This window comes from Suricata suricatta, chromosome 14, assembly GCF_006229205.1.
Source record: "Suricata suricatta isolate VVHF042 chromosome 14, meerkat_22Aug2017_6uvM2_HiC, whole genome shotgun sequence".
In the NCBI taxonomy this organism is placed as follows: domain Eukaryota; kingdom Metazoa; phylum Chordata; class Mammalia; order Carnivora; family Herpestidae; genus Suricata; species Suricata suricatta.
In genome coordinates, this window is record NC_043713.1 from 34,367,823 (window position 1) to 34,391,703 (window position 23,881).

Genomic DNA, 23,881 nt, shown 5'->3' on the forward strand with positions numbered 1-23,881 from the left:
ACTGGGAACTTGAACCGGTCCAGCCTGTTTAAACGGAAAGGGCAGAGATCCTGTCTGTTCAACGTAAAAAAAAAAAAAAAAGAAAAAGAAAGAAAGAAAGAAAAAGAAGAAGAAAGAAAGAGAGAAAGAAAAGAAAAGAAAAAGAAAAGAAAAAGAAAGAAAACAAGAAAAGGAAAGGAAAGGGAAAAAAATAGATCAAACCGAAAAAGAGAGAGAGAAAGAGAGAGAGGGAGAGAGAGGAGAGAGGGAGGGAGAGAGAGAGCGGGGAGAGGAGAGAGAGAGCGCGAGCGCGAGCGAGCGAGAGAAGAGAGGAGAAAGAGAGAGAGCAGAGAGCGAGAGGAGAGCGAGGTGTAGAGAAACCGAGGGGGAGAGAACCCGAGTGTGTGTATGCGTGTGCGTGTGTGAGCGCGAGCGAGCTTGCGAGGGAGAAGAGCGAGAGAGTGCGAGCGAGAAAGAATAAAAGGAAAGAAGATTTTCTCTATGTATATAAAGATGGCCACGTTAGCAAACGGACAGGCTGACAACGCGAGCCTCAGTACCAACGGGCTCGGCAGCAGCCCGGGCAGCGCCGGGCACATGAACGGATTAAGCCACAGCCCGGGGAACCCGTCGACCATTCCCATGAAGGACCACGATGCCATCAAGCTGTTCATTGGGCAGATCCCCCGCAACCTGGATGAGAAGGACCTCAAGCCCCTCTTCGAGGAGTTCGGCAAGATCTACGAGCTTACGGTTCTGAAGGACAGGTTCACAGGCATGCACAAAGGTGAGTGCACCTTTCCCTCCCAACTTTGCCGGGGAGAAGGAGCGGGCGGGCCGCCCGGCCGCCCGGCGACGGACGAGCGGGAGACGGCGCGAGAGGGAGCCTCGGGCGGACGCCGAGGAGGGAGGCGCTCGGGCAGCGGAGACCAGGACTGGGGTGCGTGGGGAGCTGTTCGCTGGGGCAAGGCTGGGTTTTGGGCGAGGAGCTGATAGAAGCGGTGCGGTGGGGAGAGCAGCGGAAGCAGAATATGGAGAGAAAGAGAGGATCGAGGGGAAACGGGTCTTGGATTTTTTGGGTGCAGGGACTTGAAAGACTGGGACGGGGACGGCTGCACCGGCCGAGCCCGGGACGCTGAGCAGACTGGCGGGCGCGCAGCGGGCCGGGGACCGGGGGTGCTGTCCATTGCTGTGGTGCTGAAAATATTAAGAGATGGTCTCCTCCTCCGCTCCCGGCCAGAGTAGCAGGAGTGCAGCCGTCTAAAAAGAAGACAGGTGACAAATTCAGAAAGATATTTTTATTTCGCTATCAATTTAACAGTAAACTCTCCCTGTCGAGCTATGTGCCTCAATAATCCGGTTGTGGTGTGAGTGGTGGGGGAGGGGGTGTTTGATGTTTCAGGAAGGAGGGACAAAACCTAAGGCAAGAATTAGCAAGGAACCAGCCATCCCCTGGGTGGAGTGGGGGGTCGGGGAAGCCTGAATGATCCCCTTCTCAGGAAAGCGGGGCTTTGGGGGAAAAATCTGTGTGTGCAAGATATGCATTTTGAAGGGTGTAGCCTAAATTATCCCAAACTCACCATGCAGAGAGCTTATAGTACATTATTTCCCTCCCTTGAAGCAATCATTGCTAGTGAGTGCTTGGGGGAGGGGGAGACATAATAATTAAAGAATTAAAACCCAGCAACTTTTTAGGAAAGTGGTCATGAGAATTGTCTACAGCTTGCCTGTTTTCTCCTTGTTTTATTATCTTTAAGGCAGATCCCCAAACGTGTTCAGTTGTAGAACGTGTGTGGGTGGCTGGTGGGTGACGAAATTAGCCCAGTGCTCCTCTCCCTAACAGTAATGTATAGGATGTGCAGTGGGGATTAATCTGGGCTGGAGCTGTGTGGGCAAGTTAAATGCTTTCTGAGAGAGATTGATTGTCAGGCAGGGAAGGAGCACCGGGCTAAGGAAGTTGTAAGGGATATGTATGGACGTTCCGTTTTTAATAAACAGTAGTGTGGAGAGCCACTGAAGATGCTGTGTTAGAGCTGGTGGTTTCAAAGATGAAAACACACACACACACACGCACACGCACACCCACCCACACACAGAGAGCAGCCTCATCCTTGGCCACAAATGGGCTATGAACAGAGCTGATCCTCCGGCACATTAGGTGCAGAGCGCAGAGCTGTCTGGCTCTCTAAGCAGCAGTGGTTTTCACTATCACAACCTCCCTCCCTCCTCCAGCCCTCCCTTCATCCGAATACTAAGCAGAGCTCCAAACTCTTCATAGTTGGAGTCCCAGAGAGCAGTTTTTATTGGCTTTAACATCTTCCAGCTTGCCTGCTGAGGAGTAAATCTTAAAGTTAATGGCATGTTGAGTAGCACAAAAACATAGCAGAATGGAAATATACTGGGTTTCTTGGGGTGGGGTGAGGGTGGGGGCTGTCATGGAGAGACAAACCAACCTTCATCCAATATGGAGAAAATGTCTGTCTGATCAGAAGAGAGACTGGAAAGGTGAAATAGGGAGGCAGTCTTTGAAATAATATTTGTTTCCTTCACCCCCCCTCAAGTCAACCATATCTTTATAGTTTTTCCCTTTCCAATCAAGATCCCTTGGAGCTAATCAAGGTTTGTATCAAATCTTTGTCATCCTAATATGTCCCCAGATTTAAAAATAGTAATAATAAAAACATTTTAAAGCATAAATAAGAAAATCCTTTGCCCATCTTAATGATCAGTTTCTGTGATTAAAATTTTTAAAGTTAAAAAACATTTAGAACCCACCAGAGGCAAAAGACAGTTGTGAAGAGCTGAGCTTCTTAAGAGATCCCGGTTTGGAGCACTTTATTTACTTCTTTATTTCAAATGAAGATAAACTTTAACAATATCTCTTGGTTTCTTCTCATGATTCCTTGCTGGTATCATCACTATGTTCTTGATGTTATTTGGACTCCCTTCTATTATAGCAAAGAAGTAGAATTATCATCATTTGCATCAGGAAGCCAGAGAAGGTTGTAGTATAGCTTTACGGTATGTGTCATATATATACTACATACACATCTGCCCAGGATTCCTAGGACGAGCAAAACTTCATTTTCTAAATAATTCTTCCCTTAAACTGTCTCAGTCAGTGGCAGGCAGGCTCGTTGGCTCCGGCATTCTTGGTGTCTCGTTGTCGCAGCTCACCCTTCAGAGCCTAAGCGTATATATTTTTCCCTATGAAACTTCCTGCCTCTCTATCCCTTGGATTTTCACAGGCAAGCCCGGACCACAATGTCTCAGTGCCTGGAAGCTCCAGGAGAGCTGAATAAATGAAGCAGTCTCCGAGTTCTGGTTTATTCAGTCCTAGAAGAGTTTGAACTCCTCCTTCAGAGATACAGCCTGATTTATTAGCTAATCCTGATAAAATAAGCCTCTGGCCACCTTAAAAAATTACTTGCTTGCCATTGGTGATTAATTACTGTTAAGTCAAAAAGCATGATGAGGCTTGAAGGATGAGGGTTGCACTTGGCTTCTAGATTTCCCCCCAACTCTAAATTGACAACATGAGGCTAATATAGAAACATGCCTTTGTTAAGCCTGGTTTCGGGGCATATTTGCGGCTCTGTCTTTCCCCTTCTTGAATTTCTAACTTCTAATGAATCGTATCGGGATAAAATTGAGAGACATGACAAGATACTGGGCTCCAGTGTGGATGGCATATGCATGTTATTTATTGGAAAAGAAAAAAGAAAGAAAGAGAAAAGAAAAGAAAAAAAGAAGAGACAAAAAATAAGTAAAAATTAAATTAAATGCATGAGATTTTAGGTGGGTATCCATTTGTTTGCCACCTGCCATTTCAGGTAACTAAAGAAGGAAAGAGTTCTAAGGGTTAATGAAATACCTGCCATGCGTAGAGTGAACCTTAAAAGGCAATTACTCCAGTCAAATTGGGAGTCTGTGGAGGAGGGAGTGGGTGGGTGTTGTGGAGCAAACCCAGCCGTATCAGAGAAAGGCTGTTGGGCTGGGGAAGCAGCAAATAGCAGCTGTGGACTGGGGTAATTACTGTAAAGGTAAATCCAACCCCTGAAGACCAGAAAACACTTGGGTAGGGTTGGGGGAGATCTGGGTGATAGTCAGAGAGAGAAAGGAAGAAAAAAAAAAAACAGAATTACGATTCAAAGAAATAACACCCAAAGAAGAAAACCCAGTTCAATGCAAACTCTCCTGGCTAACTCGGAGTCTTCTTTTCTGCCCCCATTAGAAGCACTTTGAGAAAGATTGTTTTTTCCCAGGCTCCAAAGAGAAAGACATTGTACTATTGATGAAAGAGGAGAGAGGCAAACTCCCCAGATAGCAGCACAAGTGAGCTGAGGACCAATTTTACCCCTTCCTATAGAATTTTTCTCCCTTGGGGAAGGGAAGAGGTCACCCACTAGTCTCATTCTTTCCTTCTCTCACTTTACATTTATTTCTCTTTTTTTCTTCTTATTTCCTGGAGAACAAACAGAAGCAGTGACTGAAAATACATAAATACGCATTTCCATGCCTGCACACACACATAGACGCAGTCAGTGCATCACACATGAACAAGCCAGCAATCCATTCATAACTTTGGTCTTGCCTAGCAGGATAGGAGGCAGCAAAGACTGAGTTACTGGGAGACATAAAGACTAGTGCTCTCTGGATAGCCATATTATAATGCATTATCTTTGAAGTCATTTAAGTCCAATTTAAGTGGTATTTAGTATCATATTTATGAATTAATGTAATCTAAACATAGGGCTGTCCCCAAAGGTTTAAACAGCCTTTACTACTGATGTGTGCTTGTTCCCGGAGCCTGCGATGCATTTTAATCTAAACAGGCAAGTCCACATCACAGTCCCTCTTGTCAACCAGTCAGAAAAGATCTGTGCCTGGGTAACCACTTTGCATTGAGATTTTCCCCCACTGCATGGAGGAAAATCTAGTCAACTGGCAGCCCCACGGTGCTCCCAACCCAGGATCCAGAGCTACAGGGACTTCAGTCCCTCGTACTTTCACACTACATCCAGAAGAAAGGTGGGGACAGAGTAATAGAAGCTTCTATGGACTGAGCTCCAGGAAGTATTTCATTTTAAAATATACTCATCACCAGATACACAACCTCTCATTTCAACAGTACCTGACTAGGAAGTACCTGAAGCCCCTTGATTTGGGGTGCAGCTTGGAGAAAGGGAAATGGCAAGTGTTATGATTGTTTTGGTGATTCTCGACCATCTTCATAAAATTGCATCTTATATTTTCATTTAAAACGTAGCAATTCTGAGAACATTAAGTTTCCACTGCTTGTCTTTAGCCGAGAGGGCTCCTTGTTGTTTTCCTTAGGTAGGTGAATCAAAGCCAGTGAGGCTCTATCAATTTCTGTTTTCAAATGAGTCTAAGAGACAGTGAAGCTGTAGTATCACCATGGGCATCAGCTCAATTAAGATGAACTTTAAAAAAATTACTTTGAAAAATAAAAATTCTGTCTGTCCTGGGAAAGACACTGGTAGAATGGCCGGGCACACACTATAGTTTTTAAAAGAAAAATTTGCCTTGTGAGAAAGAGGTATGGAAAATGAGATAAGAAAAACATTTTAAAAAACCAAATTTCACTAAAGAAAATAAGCAATAGTAATCATTGCAAAACTAATGTAAACCAAAGTAACAGCCCCTATTAAAAAATCCCAAATCCCAGATTGTAAGTATTCTATTTAGGAGCAAAAAAACATTATTGGGAAATATTCGATTTATTGAAGAGCCTGGTGGTTATTTGCTGCTTGTGCATAATTTTGTTTATCTTTTGAAAAGACTGCCTCAGAATCAACACACAGACAAATTAATATGCATATGTGCACGCATATGCATCCATGTATAAGCATGACTAAGCGCATCCCACACATATGGGAACCAGGGCTGGCCTAGATTCCACTGCAATTCAACGGGGAGATGTTAACACTCTTTCCCCCCTCAGCTTTAATGGGAATTCTAGATTGGGTTGAAAGAACCCCCTTGGCATACTTCCACCCTCTCCACCTGCTCCAGTTGGCTGGATGTTTGTGACTTCTCAAACACAAAACAAAAGAAAACAAAAAGAAAGGCTTTTCTTGACTAAAGTCACGGCTTGAAAACAACCCAGAGGAACATAATTGCAAAAAAGTATGCCATAGATATGTGTCCCCATAATGTAGGCATATTATAAAGTTGAGAGTGTTTTTAAAGAGCTGCTTTCCAGGGGCACCCCTGATGCCCGATGATTGTGCCACACTCTCGGAATTTGAGTATGGCCATCGTTCTTACTATTGTTAGCATGATAATCCTCATTATTATTTATATATACCAGGATGGGAGAGGGGCTTCTAAGTGATACTGAGAAGACACCCAAGACACCATGTTCTTAACTGAGAAAACAGCTGATCTCACTTGCCTCCGATGCTTTTGGGGAAAATACGGCACAGCTCACACCTTCCACATCATCAGAAGGTGGTCTGTTTCCAAACTGACCCAGGAAGGATCTCTTCGAAGGGGACTGCAATGGGCAGGCTATAGAAGACAGGGAGAAGTCATAGAAAATGAGGCCCGAAATCCTTGGCAGAGCAAAAGGGAAACTGAAAGTTGTAGGGCCCAGATGCCAGCCGGAAGCTGGGAGTGCTGGTTAACAGTGGCTGAAATGCAACATTTCTGAACTTGGAAGGGAAATCCCATGTGACACACAGAGAAAAGCGCTAGAGGGTGTGAAAATCTGTGTGCATCTGTGGGTCCCCGAGGAGTGGGGGAGGGAAGGTACCGCAGTTCGTGTGGGTGTTGGTGTGAGCATGTGTGCGTGAACTTCTGTGTGTGTGTGTGTGTGTGTGTGTGTGTGTGTGTGTGCGTGCATCCAGGGAAGAGATGATAGATGCAAATGGCACTGGAATGATGTTAGGGGTAGTTTCATCTTGCAAGGCAGTATGCATGATCAGAGAGATGGCTGATGGAGAAAAGGCGAGAATGTGGGGAGAACACTGTCCTTGTGCTTACATACGTGCTCCACCTCAAAACTCAGAGCTTGGATTTTATCAGTGATCTAAGTTCCAGTGTGGAGATGTGTTCTTGTTTATCTGCCTCATATCCCCACCCAAAAGTCCAGGTTTAAAAGCAGTTTCCATCTCCCCCCGGATCCTCACCCTTCAGATGCTTGTCTGCTTCTGCTCACCTATTGACTCATTTAGACCTTCCATCTGTGATCTGAGTAGCCAGCCATAGAACCCAGGTCTCTGCAGAGATAATTCCCTCCACTCACTGTATTTCCTATGCCACCTGCTGCCCCTTGGCATCCCAGCCCTACTTTTTTTCTCTTGTGGTGTTTACACACACACACACACACACGCGCGCGCGCGCACGCACACACAGAGGACTTGATCAAGTCAGTCAAGCTAGCCCCTCCAAGCAGAGTGCTGCATTTCCCCGCCATGCAAGGAGGGTGTGGCAGGAACCAGGATGCCCTCCTTTTGGTCTCTCCACAACTAGAGAAGCACATTCATCCCCTCCACCTTTGCCTTCCTAAATACACAGACTCTCCAAAAATCACAGAAAGCATCTAATCCTACCCAAATAGCCTAGGGGGGGGGAACAGAGCCCCCCAGCTTAGTTGTAACCCTCTGGCCATTAGTCTTCATCTCCCTTTTTTCCTTCTTCTCCTTGCTATTAAAATACCCTCACAAACTGCAAGGTGGGGTCTAAAGAGAAAGATCCATGTCCCAGTTGGCAACGTAGGGTGTGGATCAAAATATCAGGACAAAACGATGATGATAAGGGTAGAAATGATGACTGAGGAATTTCCAGAGTTGTTGTGCCTGCCCTAAGGGCTTCCTTGTCCCTACTCATCCTGTTCCCAGTGGCCCCTGGATGGGTATAAACCCTGAGCCTCAGTCTTGCAGGAACCAACTAGGAAGCCAGGTGGGCAGCCCCAGGGTAACTGTCCTCCTTTCCAAGTCCCTTTGGAAGTAGAAGAGGGTGTTTTCTGGACCATATGCTCACAGGCCTTCTCCCCTTTTACTTGCTCCATATTTGGTTTCTCTTCTCCTCCCTTGTATCTCCCCTCCAGCATTAGCTGACCGAAGCTCTCAAACTGAGCGATTCCCAGCAGCTCAGCTCAGGAACAAATCCTACGTGGCCATCTGCAAGATGTAAATAAATGGGTGCCCTCATGGAGACAGACGTAGTTCTGGTTCTGTGAGGACAGAACAGCCAAAAATATTGATCAAAGCTCAGGGGAAAAAATTGATAATGAGCTGGCCTCCAACAAGAGTTTAATTGACAGAGACTTCCGAAGGCCGGCTCTGGACAGCGCATAAACTGACCGCAATGTTACTTTATTGCAATACACTCTGCTTTAATTAATTATCACCTTTGTTAAAAAGCAGCTCCAGATCAAAGGTTTCTAGATACTTAACAGATCTTACTAACAAAGCACCCCGTGAATTAGGCTGTCCCACAGCTCTCCAGTGAGGCTAGTGAGTTTCCTTTCCATTTTCTTCCCTCTTAGCTGTTGCCTTCTTCCTCTTTGGTAAAATAAATGGTTCTTGCTGCACAGCCTCTCTGTCCTAGGACAGGGATTTTGAGGGGTGTTTTCTGCAGAGGGCAGGGGGCTGTCATTCGGCAGCTGATCCTAAAATCACACAACTGAGACTGGGTTCACCTTCAAATCTCTCTGGCTGAAATGGGAAGTGTCAACAGAAGAAATAAGAATTCATGGAAATGCAAAAGGTGTGTTGTGTGCGCGTGCGTGCGCATGCACGTGCACAAGTGACGATGTGCACATCCACATAAATATTACAGGATCGATGCATTTCACATCCACTGCTCACACCTCTTAACTTCTCCCTCCTGTCTCTTGAGCACCTGTGCTACTGTCGTATTTCACTCTGAGAAATGCTCGCAGCTGAAGCGTGCATAGATGATGCTGTATCGAACAAGCCATTGTTTGGATTCAGTTGTGGAGTCCAGTGCCCCTTGAAGGATTGTCCTCGCCTGGAGTACGTGGTGCCTAAAGAATTCACTTCTCAATATAGGACGGGAACTTGACTCTCCAGAGTCCCCCAAACCTATAAACTGACAGGTGACTTACTTGAAAGCAACCCTTGGAGTCATTCTAGGCAAATTTGAATGCCATACGTGGCTGTTTGTTCATTATTCTAATTTAATGATGCAGTCACACCTAATTAATCCATGTCTGGTTTATTCATACACTATGTCTGAGGATCCAAAAGATCTCTTGAGCTAGCCAGGTTCCCTTTACAGGGGCATGTGAGGGGCTCCCCTGACAAGTGAACGTGTCAGGGTCCAAACAGGAACAGATCACTGTAGCCTGATCCAATAGAGGCACAGTCCCTGACACCACTGTCCATGCAGGTAGAAGTAACAGCCATCACAGAGAGATGTAACAATGAGATCTATGTGCCTGTCGTGACACACATGAGAACACAAAGTGTGTGTTCTACCACCGAACCCTTCTAATAGGCAATGGGCCACACCCCCAGTGAGTAATAAATAACAAGGTGTGTCAAGCATTCCTCTGACCAGGAGTTTCAATGCAGAAGGTTGCGAGGCTGAGCTGAGTCAAACTCCTCTCTCTGCCCTTAAGAAAGTGGAGCCTGATCCCTTGCTGCCACTGCTCAGATAAAGAGACTGAGGCTGCAGCACGGCCTTCAGCACCCGTTCCCATGGCTGGTTCTGGCCAGACTGCTTCCAGTGAGTGTTGCCTCTGCCTGGCAGGTACATTGAGAGAATGAGGCATCAACCTAATAATATCCTTATAAAGCCAAGCCTCCTGTGCGAGTCCTAGGAGACAAGAGGCATCCAAAGATCAAACACTACATCACAGTGTATTTGTAGGAACTCTCTGATTCTGCTACCTCCCTATAATGCTCTAATTGACTATTTGATCAGCTCTAAAAGGGCCAGTGTTCAAGACAGACACACACTTACAGGCATATTCACTTACTCATGTGCATGCACACATATATCCTCATCACACAAGCACATGCATGCAGACTTTTTCTTGTACACACGGCCGTACCCACACCAGCTCATCTAACAAGGGTAGATTCTCATAGAAGATGCTTGAAGGTGAGTGAAAAGCACACACCTAAGATTGTACATGCCCTTCCAGTAATGGGCTTATCAATAGCTCTTAAAGAAATGTGACAGCCAGCCCAGAGTGATTCAGTTGTGTGGACAAAGGTCAGCATATAGATATCCATTATTAATAATATCAATATCTTGGTTGACCAATATAACCAGAAACTGTATCATGTCGCTGCTGATGGGTGAGGCTGGGAGCGCTCCGTGGCAGCAGCAGGAAATTATACCCATGTAAAATTAATCATATTGACTGGTTCTAAGAATATACGGAGAGGCGAAGATGTTGGTAGTGCTTGCCATGGTGGGAGAGGGGGACCTTGTTCCCAGAGGCTTCATGGTCTCGAACTCCTGGAAGGAGCCCAGGGGGAATAGAGGCGTCCCTGGGTGACCGATGAGAACACTCTCCTCATCCGGCCTCTGCTTTCCAGCAGGGTGAGGCGGAAGAGAGGTGTTCTCTGAACAGGAAAAGAAAGAAATAGGATCCCCTAACCATTATCCACCCAACATATCTGTATCTTTCTGTCAAATCAATACTTGGCTTGGCTTTGTCTCACCGGATGAGGCACAGAGAGCATCCTTGCACCTGCTGTGTGAAGAGGTCTAGCTCTAAAGGGGGGGTGTCATGAGCCTGAAGCAATATCCCCAGTTATGTGGTGGGATACTGGCTCCAGGAGTTGCCAATGTGCACTATGCACCTTAGAGGTCCCAGGGGAAAAGGTACCCAAACAAATCAGTCACCAGGATTAGGTTGTTGGGACAGGCAGTTCCAGGGACTCAGAGTCTGGTGTGATCAAGAATGTTCTGGACTTCGGAAAGCCATTGCTCCCTAACGTTAACCTCCAGTCACAGTGTGTGGGAAAGAAATGGGAAGCCATTGCATCCTTGGCCTTGGGATTCCCTTCAGGCATGCCCCTGACCCCTTACTCCCTTGCCTCCCAGAGCTCCAGCTCAGATGTCTTGATCCACATTGGCAGCCCTGGGCGATATCTGGAAGGGAGGAGAGGGAAGGAGAGAATCCCAGTGGCTGGGGGCTCCTCAGAGAAGAAGAGAGGGAACAGGGCTGGCAGGGAAAGCCCGATAAGTTTTTGGATCATTCCTCTTCTCTGTTCCCAGAGACTGTGGAAGCAGCTGGAAGGGAGCCTGCCTTAGAGGCCAGGCCCCATGGCTGGTTAGCGATAGACAATAGGAGATGGACCTTGAAAGCACAGAGGAGATGGTTTGACTGTAAAGGAGGGTGAGGAAGTGGTTTCCTTGGCTGGAATGGGAGATGGAGGTTCTAAGGACTGGATACACCCCTTCCCATAAGGAGCTTTGGGGCCTCAGCCAACTAGCCACATCTATCCTCCTCTAACCTGCCTCCCTTTCCCTGGCTGCAGACACATTCAGACTTCTGCCCAGGTGCTTACACCCAGCCCTCGGGACACGGGCTTTGGCTGGTCTCTGTGCTCCTCCCCAGTGCTAATGACCCAGACTTCCTAGCAGAGGCGCAGCCCCCAGACCCCCCAGGATGGCTCCCAGATGTCTGGACTTGTTCCCAGCACGGCCCAGACTGGGTGCAGCCACATCAGGAGCATGGTGAGGACGGTCCGGAGCCCGAGATCGTCCTCTGTCCACAGTGCCGCATCCCCTCCGGACCCAAGACCTGGCTCTAAGGAGCTCTAGAAGAACAGCCAAGAGCCCAGAAGCCGGGCCCCTTCTCTCGACCCTTCCCCTAACTACTGCGGCAATGCTCCCCTCTCCACCAGCGGTCGCCTGCCATCTGACGGTGAGAAAGAGAACTTCCTGCTGTCTTGCGCGGGGCCCCTGACGGGGAAGCGGCTGCGCCAGTAGCTGTCAGACTCCCCACGGAGGAGCTTGCCTGGCAAACCCCTCCCCCACCCCTCTCCTAACTCCTCACAGGGTGACGGTGGGCCGATCCTCTGATACAAGGGAGCCCCCTGCTCCAGTGGGCAGCGCAGGACCCGGGACCAGGCCCTTCACTGGGCCTGGGCCTGGAGCAGCAGCAAAACAAAGCCACCCAAAACAAGAAGGGAGAATCAGAAAACCCAGAAAGTATTGTCATTTCAACATAAATGTGAAGTTTGCTCCATTTCAAAAATAAATACTTAGTTTACAGTGTAGTACAGGTTTTATTCTTAATTCCATACGCTGGGCACCAGAATCTTTTCCATACTTAGGACTGTAACAGGTCCAAATCCAAACTGCTCTATCCCTCAACTTTTGCAAATGCCCCCACAGGATGTACACACACAGGCATGCACATGCCACCCTGTGCCTGATGAAACAGACCCGGGCGGAGGACCCATCCACTAGGGTCCATTGGCCCACAGGCCACCCAGGTCCAGCTGAGGCTGGTACCTCAGTCGTGTTGGTCACAAGAGTGAGAGAGACACAGAGCAGAACAGAGGTACTGGCTTATGTCCATACATCATTATTTTCCCAATTAAAAAAAATCTTTTTATTGAAAAATAAGACCTCCTTTACGCTTGTCTTAATTATTTCAATAAGTAAACTATTAGATTTATTTTAGAGTCAATTTTACTTTAGAGTCAATTCTATTGTCATTGTTTTGAGCAAGTTTGAAAATCCACTGGAATGAGAAAGAAAGGATGAGGCCCGGGACTGGGCAGCTGTGTGGGTCCCTAAAGAGAGGAGGGGGGGCCAATTACAGGGAGGAGTCTCAGTGCCGGGAGAGCATGACCTTAGGCAGCAATGAGTGGTCACTGGGCGGATAGCAGAGAGGGGAGGGGAGGGGAGTGTGGGGGAGCAGAGCCCCAGGCCACACCCAAGGACCTGGAGCCCGGGGGCAGCCAGACTTCTACTCCCTTTGGTGTGAGACCCCTGTCTGCCCCTCACACTGTCCCCCAGCGCCTTAGCTTGTTTCTCCCTAGTTTCTCAAGTTTCCTGCAAAGCACTCATTAACCCTGACTGTTCTGAACTGTCTCAGCTAAGCGGATGCTTAAAAGTCTGGCCTACAGCTGTAGCCATATAGCCAGGAGGAGAGGGTCCCTGAGGCCAGTGGAGACAAGAGGAGGAGCCTGCTGGGGCAAGAGCAGTGGTGTCATCCACCTAACTGCAGGTGGCCTCTGTGATACCCCCCAAACATCTCCCCCTGGGTCAGAGGCTTCTGTAACGTGGAGAGCATGTAAGACACACCATGTCCCCACTGGGAAGCCCTGGGTCCCATGGGGCAGAAACAGGCCTCCCTTGAGGAGGCGCAGATTAACATGCAACTCAGGGGCTCCGAAAGTAGAACCCTCTCCTTGGAAAGTGGGGGCCCACCCTCATCATCAACCAAATAATTGGGTGTGACAGATGATGCAAATCCACAAATATGAAAGTACCCAATACAAATGTCCTGTGCAGCGAAAGAAGGAACCCCCCAAAAAGAAGTAATCAGATAAGAGTACAGGCTTCCCGCCCAGGGGAGCTTGGCCTTAGGTGCCCGGGTGGCAAGGGGATGCCAGACACCAAGGCTGGCCTGTGGGAACAAGACTGAGAGAGGAGGCTGGATTGCAGATGGGCCCCACTGCTTTGCTTTGTTTCATTCTGTGACATTTTGTTTCTGTCCCACTGCAGCCAAGTCTCATTCTCAGGTAGTGGACAAAGGACTTTCTCACTTTGAATAAGTCTGGACCCACCACCAGTCTGGCTGAGAGAGAAGCAATGGGGATCAGGAGTAGATGAAGCGGTTACAGTTCTGTCCCAGAGAGTCACTGACACACACAGAACCTGCAAGGGCTGACCTCACCTGCTCTGGGGCTGCAGTGTCCTTCAACTGTCCCAACAGCAGCCCACTTAGGCTGAGAAATTACTCACAGAATGTTTAAACCTGTGGCCATGTTCCCTGTCACCAAGGCAAGCATCCAGATTGTTCCTGAGGCTTACTCAGCTGAATGTCCCAGAGATAAACTATGGGGTTCTGGGGGGTAGAATGTTCTCCTACCCTCCACTTTTTGTCTGTGCCACCCCCAGTTCCAGAAAGGCTGGAGGCAGCCAGGCGGGGGGCGGGTGAGGCCATGGAGCAATGTTTCCTGGGGTAACAGTGGTCTCTCAGTTGGAGGCATCTTGGTAGATCCCAAGAAGAACTGCTCCCAGTGTGGGCAATGATTCCAGGACCTTGGGAAACCCCATTTACTGCAGGGGAGCCATCAGGATGCCTTTCCATCCCTGGGAGAGAAATCCATCCCAGAGCAGCGGGAATAATGAGGTGACCTTTGGGGCCCAAAACACAGGAGTTTTGTAGCTGACTTTTTAGGGGAGGCAAACTCTCCTCTTACAGGCCTTTCACAGACCTTGACTCCTGACATCTTCCTGATTACAGGGGGTGGGGGTCTCCAAGGGAAAGCATGGGCTTGGGCTTGAAGTAAGTGCATGACCCTGCTCCTGGCAGGGATGTGGAAGCCTCCTCTACCCTTTCCTCCAACACCCCCAGGCCACCAACCCCAAGCCCCAGTGCTCCCAGGCCTTCCCACCTTCCTGGGACAAGGGCTCCCAACCCAAAGTGACCTCCTTTTTTTATCCTTTCAAAGTCCTGCCCCTGCTGATCTGACAAATCAAACTGGGCAGATGTGTCCCTGGCGGCTAATGGACATGAATGTGTTACCATCTCTGGTGACACGTACCTCGTTCAGGGACCTTTTAGAGCCTGGGCTGTAACCATAAGAAACATCTCTAATGGGGGGATCTGGGCACAGGCCAGGCTAGAGGGAGTCACCATGAGGCTGGGAGGCCCCTGGCTACTTAGAAGGGCATGGGTTTGCCTGGCCAAGGATGCTACAGGGCCAGGGGGACCCAGAGCAGAAGGGGTGGTCCCCCTGCTCATTCCCCACCCAGAGGCTGCCTTGCCAAAGGTCTAATCAAATATTAAACATGGTCCGTAAACTTAAACCAGTGTCATACCTGAGTGCGAGGCTCTCCCTGAGAAGAGCCCAGCTCAGGGACATTTTTAGCTAGACTTGCCTGGGGGCTGGGGTGGGGGCGTCTTCATTCATGCCCCATTGGAGGCAGGAAAAAAAGGAGACAGACGGGAACCATGGCAGGGAGTAAGGCTCATGGCTTTCCTCCTCCCTTCTGTTATTCATTTCCTCTGATTTTTATCTAATCTCTCTTGATTGTTCTGGTGAAACTTAATAGACAAAGTGAATTTTTATTACATCATCAATATAATCTCCAGCTAATCAGCAGACACGGGAGCCACCACGAGCCCTATAGCTCCTCATCTGGCTTCACAAACAGTAGGGACAATCACCACCATGCACTGCTCGTCCACCTCCTCCTGAGAGGACCCTCTCCCTGCTTCTCCCTTTCCCCAGACCTATTCCTGGAGTTTCTGCCTTCCCAGGGGCCTCGCCCCCACTCCCGCCCAGCGGACCCCGTTGCTGGTCCATGGAGATTTCTTCCCCCTTCCTACTTTTCATTTTCTCCCTCCCAGCTTTGGCAGTTATAATCACAAATCTGGGGCTGGTGTTTTGAATGCCAAAATAGCCTAATGTCAACTGATTCTGGTCCTACTTTTCTCCGTGAGAGGAATATGATATGTCATAAGGTATTATGTAATCCTAATGGATCACAGCACATACTATCAAACAAATTAAGTCGTATGTTACACCGTACCTAAGTAACCTAGGTACCAACACAGTTGGGCCATTTGAAGTCAAATTATGCATCTTATCATACTATATCATACTGTATCGTACATACTGTATCATAGATGTTAAATGATATATTTCCTTTATATTATGGTATGCCTTCCATTTATATAGCATTTAACCAGTAAAGTGCTTTCTTTTATATTACCACTTTTTTATTCCTATTGCAACCAGGTATGGTTGATACCATTTTTATAAAGAAAAATGGAAAAGGGATCACGAAGGAAAATTGCAATCTGGTCAAATCCTGCCAAGATACGCTTAGGCTCAGAACTGGTGCTGGCAAGCCAGGGAAGGGGGCATGGGCGAATCAGAGGGGACAGAGACCTGGGTACACACCAGCTAGGCAGATTCTTGAGGCTGGCCTTCTGGGCAGCCCTTGGCTAAAAGGCAAGCATAATTTAAGAAATGATTTGTTCAGGGCTCTCCCCCCATGGACCTGCGCAAAGTTAAATGTGAAACTGAGTGTATCCCTTCTGAGACGTTGCCTTGAGATACTGGGCTTGTTCAGTAACATGAGACCATCTTTCCCCTTACCCTTCAGGGGGCCAGAACACTGCTCTATAGTGGCTTTGATTTCAGAAACCAGCAAACATCCCTTAGAGTCAAAGTCTTAAGAGTGAGATGGGTGATGAGACTAAGAAATCTGGCTTTGGGAGTCCACTCCACTGACTTTCAGGGGAAAAGAAATCTGCTTCTTGCAAGCAGATCAGAACTGGCTGTGAGAATGCCCAGCCACCATTCATGAAGTCACACCTGAAATTTCCGTGCAAAGGGTTGATTCCGCACATCTATTCAGAGAAAGGTCTGCGTGCATCTAAGGGTCATGCGTGGGCCTCTCTGATTTTGGGCTGACAGTTCAAGAGAGGCCTCCATCATCACAGAGACCCCTGGAAGCAGCAGTTTTTAGTGCTCTGGACACTGCCAGCTGCAGAGGTGGCTGGGGCACCACGGATGTGCTGCACCCAGGAGCTGGACCCCTGGGTCCCTGCCCCAGCCTGCCGCCTCACTCAGAGTCTCAGCTTCCTCTTCTCTTAAATCACTGCAATGACACCCGCTCATCCCATAGCTTAGGGCCAGTGTGTGGATGGAATGAGTTGAAATGAGGAAAAATGTGGTGAAAAAGTTAAAAATCTCTGGGGTCATTGTCATGTGTTAAGTGCCAGCACCCCCATCAGACCACAGGGAGCTCTGACAGTCCCGCTGTCTTGGAAATAGGACGACAGGATGACGTCAGGGCTCAAGGGTGGACGGGAGTGAGTACTGACCAAGCACCTACTACACAGCACACACACAGAGCTCTCGCTTATTTTATCTCATCAAATCCTCGTGACAAAACTGTGACAGAGATGTCACTGTGCCCGCTTGAATGCCAAGGGGATGGAAGCTCTAAAAGCAGTAACTCAGCCCAGGTTACGTGATAGGGAGATGCAGAGACACAGGGTTTGTTCCCAAACTTGTGTTTTCAAGCCCACCACGTTTCCATGCTTGCAGTTCCCTTTATGGAAGTAAATAATGATCGTCTCTTGCATCTCCTTCCTTTTACAGATGGGGAAACTGAGGCCCTGAAACATTACAGGCTGAGGTTTTTTTAAAGCCTTCCACCTTGCCTTCTATGGCTCTGAAAACACACGCACACACGAACACATTTCAGAGATAAATGACACATCCTCACACAGATGCATATATACACAGACATTTACAGACATAGAAAAAAATACACACTCATGGACCCACATAGGAACACACTTGCATACAGACATTCATAGAGATACCCATATAGACATGCACATACACTCTCAGAAATACAATAATACCAATGCACACACAGATTTCACAGACCTAGACATATAGAAACACACTAACACACACATCGGCACACAGACATACAGACATGAACATAGACGCACATACTCTTACAGACGTGCACACTCACACACCACTCTGTAATAAGGCTTAATTAACCACGGACACAATTTTGCTATATAACTCTGGCAGGAGAAGTAAAACTGGCGGGTTTGGAGAAAGAGAGGAGACAAGGGTCCTGCTTGGAGGCAGGCAGTGGTCACACTGGGCCCCTCAACTCACCTTTTAGCCCTGGCCCAGAGGCCAAAAGTCCTCTTGCTCATACCTGTGTGGCCCAAGAACCCCGTAAAGGCCAAGGCCAAATTCTCATTAGAAATCAACAAATGCACAGAAGGCATTTGCTGAGAATGCGATCTCCCTTCTGTGTCACTCCACACGATCCTAGCCAAATTTTTGCTCATCTTCTCAAGACCAAAGGCAGGTTCTGGAGGAATTGGGGGCAGGGCAACCTAGTCCCATGCATTGGCCATGGCCAGGCCTGTGAGCAGAAGAGGCGCCTCAGGAAAAGGAAAGAGTCACCAGGAAGAGAGGAGAGTTGTAGGTTTACAGCCAGTCTGTCCGGGATACCGGTGCCCAGGCTGCCTCGCTTTGTGGCTCAGAGCAAGGGCTGATGTCTGCACACCAAGTCCTCTGGTGTCCACCTAAGCCTGCTCCCAGCCTGTGGGACCCCTGTAATCCACAGGGTTTTGGGCACTTTCTGTCCCTGTACAGCTGTGGTAGGAGAGCGTGTGCACACACAGAAGCGGGCACACACACACACCATGAGAAAAGTGGCAGGAAGCTCATCAGAGAATGGGAAACCTATGGTTTTCTTTTCTTTAGAATAAAATCCTGAGGGTCTGGGAATGAATTCACTAAATTTTCACCACTGGCAGGATGAACAGAGCGCTCGGAAGGTGAAGCGTCCCGGGGACCAGAGGCAGGCCGGCTTTGCCACGCACAGACTTGCACCACGCATGGTGGGTTACCTGTGGGTTGTCATTGGACGTGGTGTACATGTTTTGCCGTGTCCCCCATGTCCATGCCGTGCTGACAGGCTGTGAGGGGTGAGGCTGGCATCTCTGGGGAACAGTGGCAGAGAGAGGGCTGTGAGTGGCCACAGTGTGGATTGTGCTTCAGGCATGTGGTGTGTGTTAGACGCATACTGTGTGCATTCATGTGCGTATGTTTTGCATTTAGTCTGTGTCTTGTGAGTTTCTTGGTCTGTGTGTGTGTGTCTGTGCGTGTTTGTGTGGTCCATATGTGTGTGTCAGGTGTAAGAGAGCTGTATGTTCTGCCCTGGTTCTGGAAACAGAAGGCAAAATGCAACTAGGGCTCTCACTGTACCACCAAGGCTGCAAAACTCCCTCATTCTGGGATTTTCTATCCAGGTGGGCCCCACCCTTTCTTTCAGACGAAAGGTATCTCATGCCCCCATCCTAAAGCTCTGGGTCTGAGCAGAGCTCCAGAATCCTATGCAACCCTCCTTGCAGCTGCTCTGAGAATAGTCCGTGTGTGTGTGGGGTGTGTGTGTGTGTGTGTGTGTGTGTGTGTACTCCATATAAGCACACTGTAGTCTCAGCTGGTGAAACACAGGCAAGGATACGTGTAGATGTATGTGCTCATACGTGCTGAGTGTACACGGGCATATGTGGGCTGTAACAGGCTTGGGTGAGCCAGTTTTTAAGTGACAGATTGTGTGTATATCTATGACTAGAGTTTCTACCAAGTGCATGTTAAAAACAGCAGAAAAGATGGGTCCAGCTCCCTGGGTGGGCACTCGTGCAATTCTCTGCCAGTGTATATGTGGGGAGTCTTTTTGAGGGGCCCTGGCCAGTATATAGATGAGTGTGGGAAAAGTCTGTGGGAAGGGAGGGTTCTGCACACGTGTGGTTGTAGGCAGCCTAATTGAATGGGACACTAAGTGAGACTGTGTCCCCCAGAGACCTCGCTGCTTTCCTGGACACACGGCTGGGCCATCTGTGGCATTTTCTCACATTCTGCCCACAGATTCCCCTGGGAGACCGGAAGAAGAGGGGGCTGGGGTTTCTGGGCTTTCCAGAAGGTAGCCCTGAGCACCTAGCTGCCCTTGGAGACAGCTGAAAGTACAGGGCTGTGTGCGCGCGAGTGTGTGTGTGTGTGTGTGTGTGTGTGTGTGTGTGTGTGTGAGATAGAGACAGAGATGGAGAGAGGGAGCTGGGGGGCAGCAGCCACAGGAAGAGAGAGCTTGCCCTCCCCACCACTTCCATCTGGGTGGGAGCAGATGGCCCCGAACCTGATAGCAAGACCATAGGCAGCGCTTGGACACAGTTGTGTCCTGAGAGAAGGACAGGGCAAAGGAGGCCCGGGGCGGGGCTCCCAGGAAATACGCTCTGGCCGAACTCATCTCTGCTCTCCCGGACCTGTTCTGTCCAGACGCACAAAGTCCCTGAGTCCCGCCCACACACCTATTACAGGGAACTTGTACCTTTGCCTCATCTCCGGGCTATGTGGAGGCTGCTCCGGCTCCTGGGGTGTAGACACGAAAGGCAGGCCCTCCCCGAGCCTGGATTGTGCATGGACTCGCTTAGCTCCAGGCAGTGTGTGGGAGGAAGGCCAGTCCTACCTGCTCCCAGGGGTCCTGGGGTCACAGGCACGGATTTAGCTGTTACCTCCTTCACTCATCGGAAGGGACCCCCCACACTGGTCCCTAAGCGCACTACCCTGTTCTCACAGTTGTCATCTGTGCTTTATCTGAAAGCCCTCAGCAGTCAGCTTGAGGGCACACACAGCCCTTTGGCGGAGCCTGTCTTACCCTCCTGCTACCGAAGCCAGACCCTGCCCCTGCCCGGCCCTTCCCAGGTCTGCTGTGTCAGAATCCCCTGGGAATCTGGTGAGAAATAAAGATCCTGGCCTCTTCCCTAAACCTTGGAATCCCCTGCATATGGGGCCAGGGACCCTGTAGTTGGAGAGCCTCTCAGGACTGTCTGCGCACACCAGTGCCTGGTCCCCAGAGCCACCTTCTGGAGGCTCCTCAGCCCATGGTCGGCACGCGGTCCAGATCGTCCGAATGCTGGGGCTTCCTCCTGCCTCAAAGCTGGACATCCTCCCTTCCTGGGCTTTGTAGCCACTGGCACTCAGCCTTCTTCCCCCGGGGAAATGACTTCCCACACTGCCAGGCCCAGGTACTGGTACCATAAAACCCCTTCCACAGGCTGTTGTCTGTCACAATTGCCAGAATGCACATGTCTTCCTCACGTGTAGGAAGAGGGCCTGGATGTCTCACATCTCATCCGCACTCACAGACACTGCATGCAGTTACACTCTCACACACTCACTCACACACACACACATACACACACACCATACACTTACACATACCCACACACACGGAGATACACACACATAGATACAGCCACATACGATACAGCCATACACCCACAAATACACTCATACAAGCGACATGCACACAGACACACACACACAGACACACACACAGTGCATACAGATACCTGCAGACACACAGAGGCACTCCCACACAGAGACACACAGAGATACATTCACAGAGACATGCGCTCAGATACACTCATGCACAGAGATAAACTCTCACACATAGATATACTCACACAAACACGTACAGATACACACAGATGCACATGCAGAGACACACTAATGCATGCACGGTTCAGACTATTCTGTTCCCAGCTCCATGCAATCATTGTCCTGCTCAGCACTTCATGTGGCTCCCTGGGCCTTCCTGGACCCTGTTCAGTGGGCGGCAGGACTCCCGAGGTGGCACACGGGCTGGGGGACAGGCAGCGCTGAGGTTGAACTCCGGCTGTGCCAATGACCGCCTTAGTTTCTTTGTCTAGCAAATGGGAATATACAAACTGCTTAAATAAGTTTATTCTGAGTATGAACTACAGTACTCTACAGTCATTTGGGCAAAGTATTTGGCACAGCACCTGCAGCGTGGTAAGCCTGCAACAAAGTGTAGCTATATAATGAATGAAGAAAGGAAAGAAGTCAGAAGGGTTCCCAGCCCAGACCCCTCAGGCCTTGCTGCCCTTGCCCTATGCTTCCCTCCCAGCTCTGCCTCTCTGTCAGGCAGCCTTCCGCAGCTCCCCACCTCCACCCCCACCGTGCATTCCTTTCCTTTCTCCTTCCCCCATGGAAGCCTTCTCCTCTGCAGAGGCCACACTGAGCCTCCTCCAGGAAGCTTCTAATGGCTGCAGCCGCGTCCTTCAGTCTCTAAGTCCCCTTGAGCCCGAATTTCCCACCCCAGGGCCTCAGACCCTCTGCACTGCCCAGGCTGCTCATGCATGTCTGGCTGGCCTCTCCTTAGACCATGAGCTCCCCAAGGCAAGACGTGACAGCGACACTGGGTGCCCAACAGACTTCCGCACATCTCACCCACAGGTCCACGGTAACTTCCTTCACTCACCTGGAGAGACTGTCTCTCTGGTCCCAGCAAAGGCTGGTTGCATTTTTAATATTACATTTATTACAAATGTTTTCCACTATGAGCAATATTCGTGACAGAAACCATAAACAAGATGGGAAGGTAGCAAGAAGAGAAAGGCACCCGTATTCCCACCTCTCGAAGATAACTACTGTGAATGTCATGGTGATTTTCCTCAGGTCTGGCTGGCGGCTCCACCCAGAAGCCCCAGCCACATAGTCTGGGCTGTTGCTTGCCTACACTGCACCCGGTACTGGGCTGCACGTTGTGTGAGACTTGGAAGGGAGAGCCGCGGCCCCTGCCTGGGGAGGCTAACAGACTCGAGAGGAAACCCTGGGAAAACCGATACCCAAAGCATACTTAAAGCACAACCTACCCCCATCTGCCACCAGCAGTCTGACTTAGAATATGCCCTCATGCGTTCCTCATCTGCTCCCGTGGTGATCGGGGAGATGCCTTCCTCCTGAGAGGTGGGTCAGGCTGCTCCCAGGGTTCAGAGGGAGGTGGTCCCTTGGGTTCTAGCCCAGGAGCCCCCTGGAGTAAGTCACTGGGCTCCTCTGAATCCCCATTTTCTCACCTGAGGATGGAGATGAGACTAGCCACCTCTAAGAACGCTCCCTATTTCACAGTCTAGCTCCACAGGATGTAAATTAGTGGGGATTTAGAGTCCGTTGGGTAGACAAGCGTTAAGGACTCGGGGAGGGCGGGGGCAAGCATGGGAAGCTTTGAGGGGTCTCTCAGAGACCACAGTAGGGGTTGGAGGTACCTAGAAATAGTGAGACCACGTAGTGTGACTGACTATGGGGTGTGATGGTAGATCTCTTAGTTCCAAGTTCTCCCCATGAACGAAGGCAGGCAGTGGTGGTACAATGCAGAGAGCACTGGAGCTGGAGTCCCAAGCATCTTGGGGTTCAGTCCTTGAGAGTTGGATGGTGACCGCAAGCATCTTGGACCCCGAGCTCTGAGCTCTCAGCCTATAAATCAGGAATAACGACTCCGACTCCATGGGTTATTGCAGCAATTAAATGAGAACATGTAGAAACGCCTAGAATAGGTTTATATAATGGTAATTATCATAATAACAAGAAAAGAATGCCTCACGTCTTTATCATTTACCCTGAGCCCAACCTGACAGCAAGCATTCGAATGTGCTATCTCATTTAATCCTCCCAAGGCCCCTAGGAGGAAGTTCAGTGTCTATCTCTGTTTTTCAGACAAGGGAACAGAGTTTAAGTAACTTCCCAGGTCACTCCGTGAGGAAGTGACAGAACCAGGATGCTGAGCAGTAACCCCGAGAGGCATGTGCTTGGCTGAGGCCCGTGCCGTTTGTGGCTAAGCCTCCTCTCCAGGAATGAGGACACCTCCGTGGGTGTGAGTGGGGTGATGGACGATCAGAGCAGGCAGCTCCTGAAGTTCAGTGGATACACAGCAAGCACTCAATAACGAGTGTTTATTTATTGCTTCTGTTTACAGCTCTATTCCCAAAGTGAATTGTTTGTTTAAGTAAGGAGCATTTACCTTTATTACAGTCATTGGTAAATAAAATTATATTTGCATTTCCACAAATATGTATGAGTTTAATTAGTCTTGCAATTCGTACACAAGAGCCAGTCCAGGAAACACATTCATGAGCTCACACTTCTACCCCAGGCAAAAAGCCTTCGCAGACAAACATCATCAAGATTAAATAATTCATTCATTCACAAATAGTTATCGATCACCCGCTCTGTGCCAGGCACGAGTCTCGCTGCTGGAGACACAACAGTGACCAAGGCAGACAAACTCCCGGCTACCCTGCAGCCTCGATCTTCCTGAGGAGAAACTGAATGATAAATTTAAAATAAAAAATTAA

General features: G+C 49.1%; 1 protein-coding gene across 44 annotated transcripts in view; it reads left to right on the top strand.

The window, feature by feature from the left end:
- Positions 1-328: 328 nt before the first annotated feature.
- The window catches only part of CELF4 (CUGBP Elav-like family member 4), a 295,231-nt gene continuing 271,678 nt past the window's right edge, over positions 329-23,881 (top strand). For all 44 annotated transcript variants that reach the window (XM_029921688.1, XM_029921677.1, XM_029921678.1 and 41 more), the window contains exon 1: positions 329-766. In XM_029921688.1, coding sequence (XP_029777548.1) covers positions 481-766 — 286 coding nt within the window. In that variant the 5' untranslated portion in view covers positions 329-480. The remainder of the gene's footprint in view (positions 767-23,881) is intronic.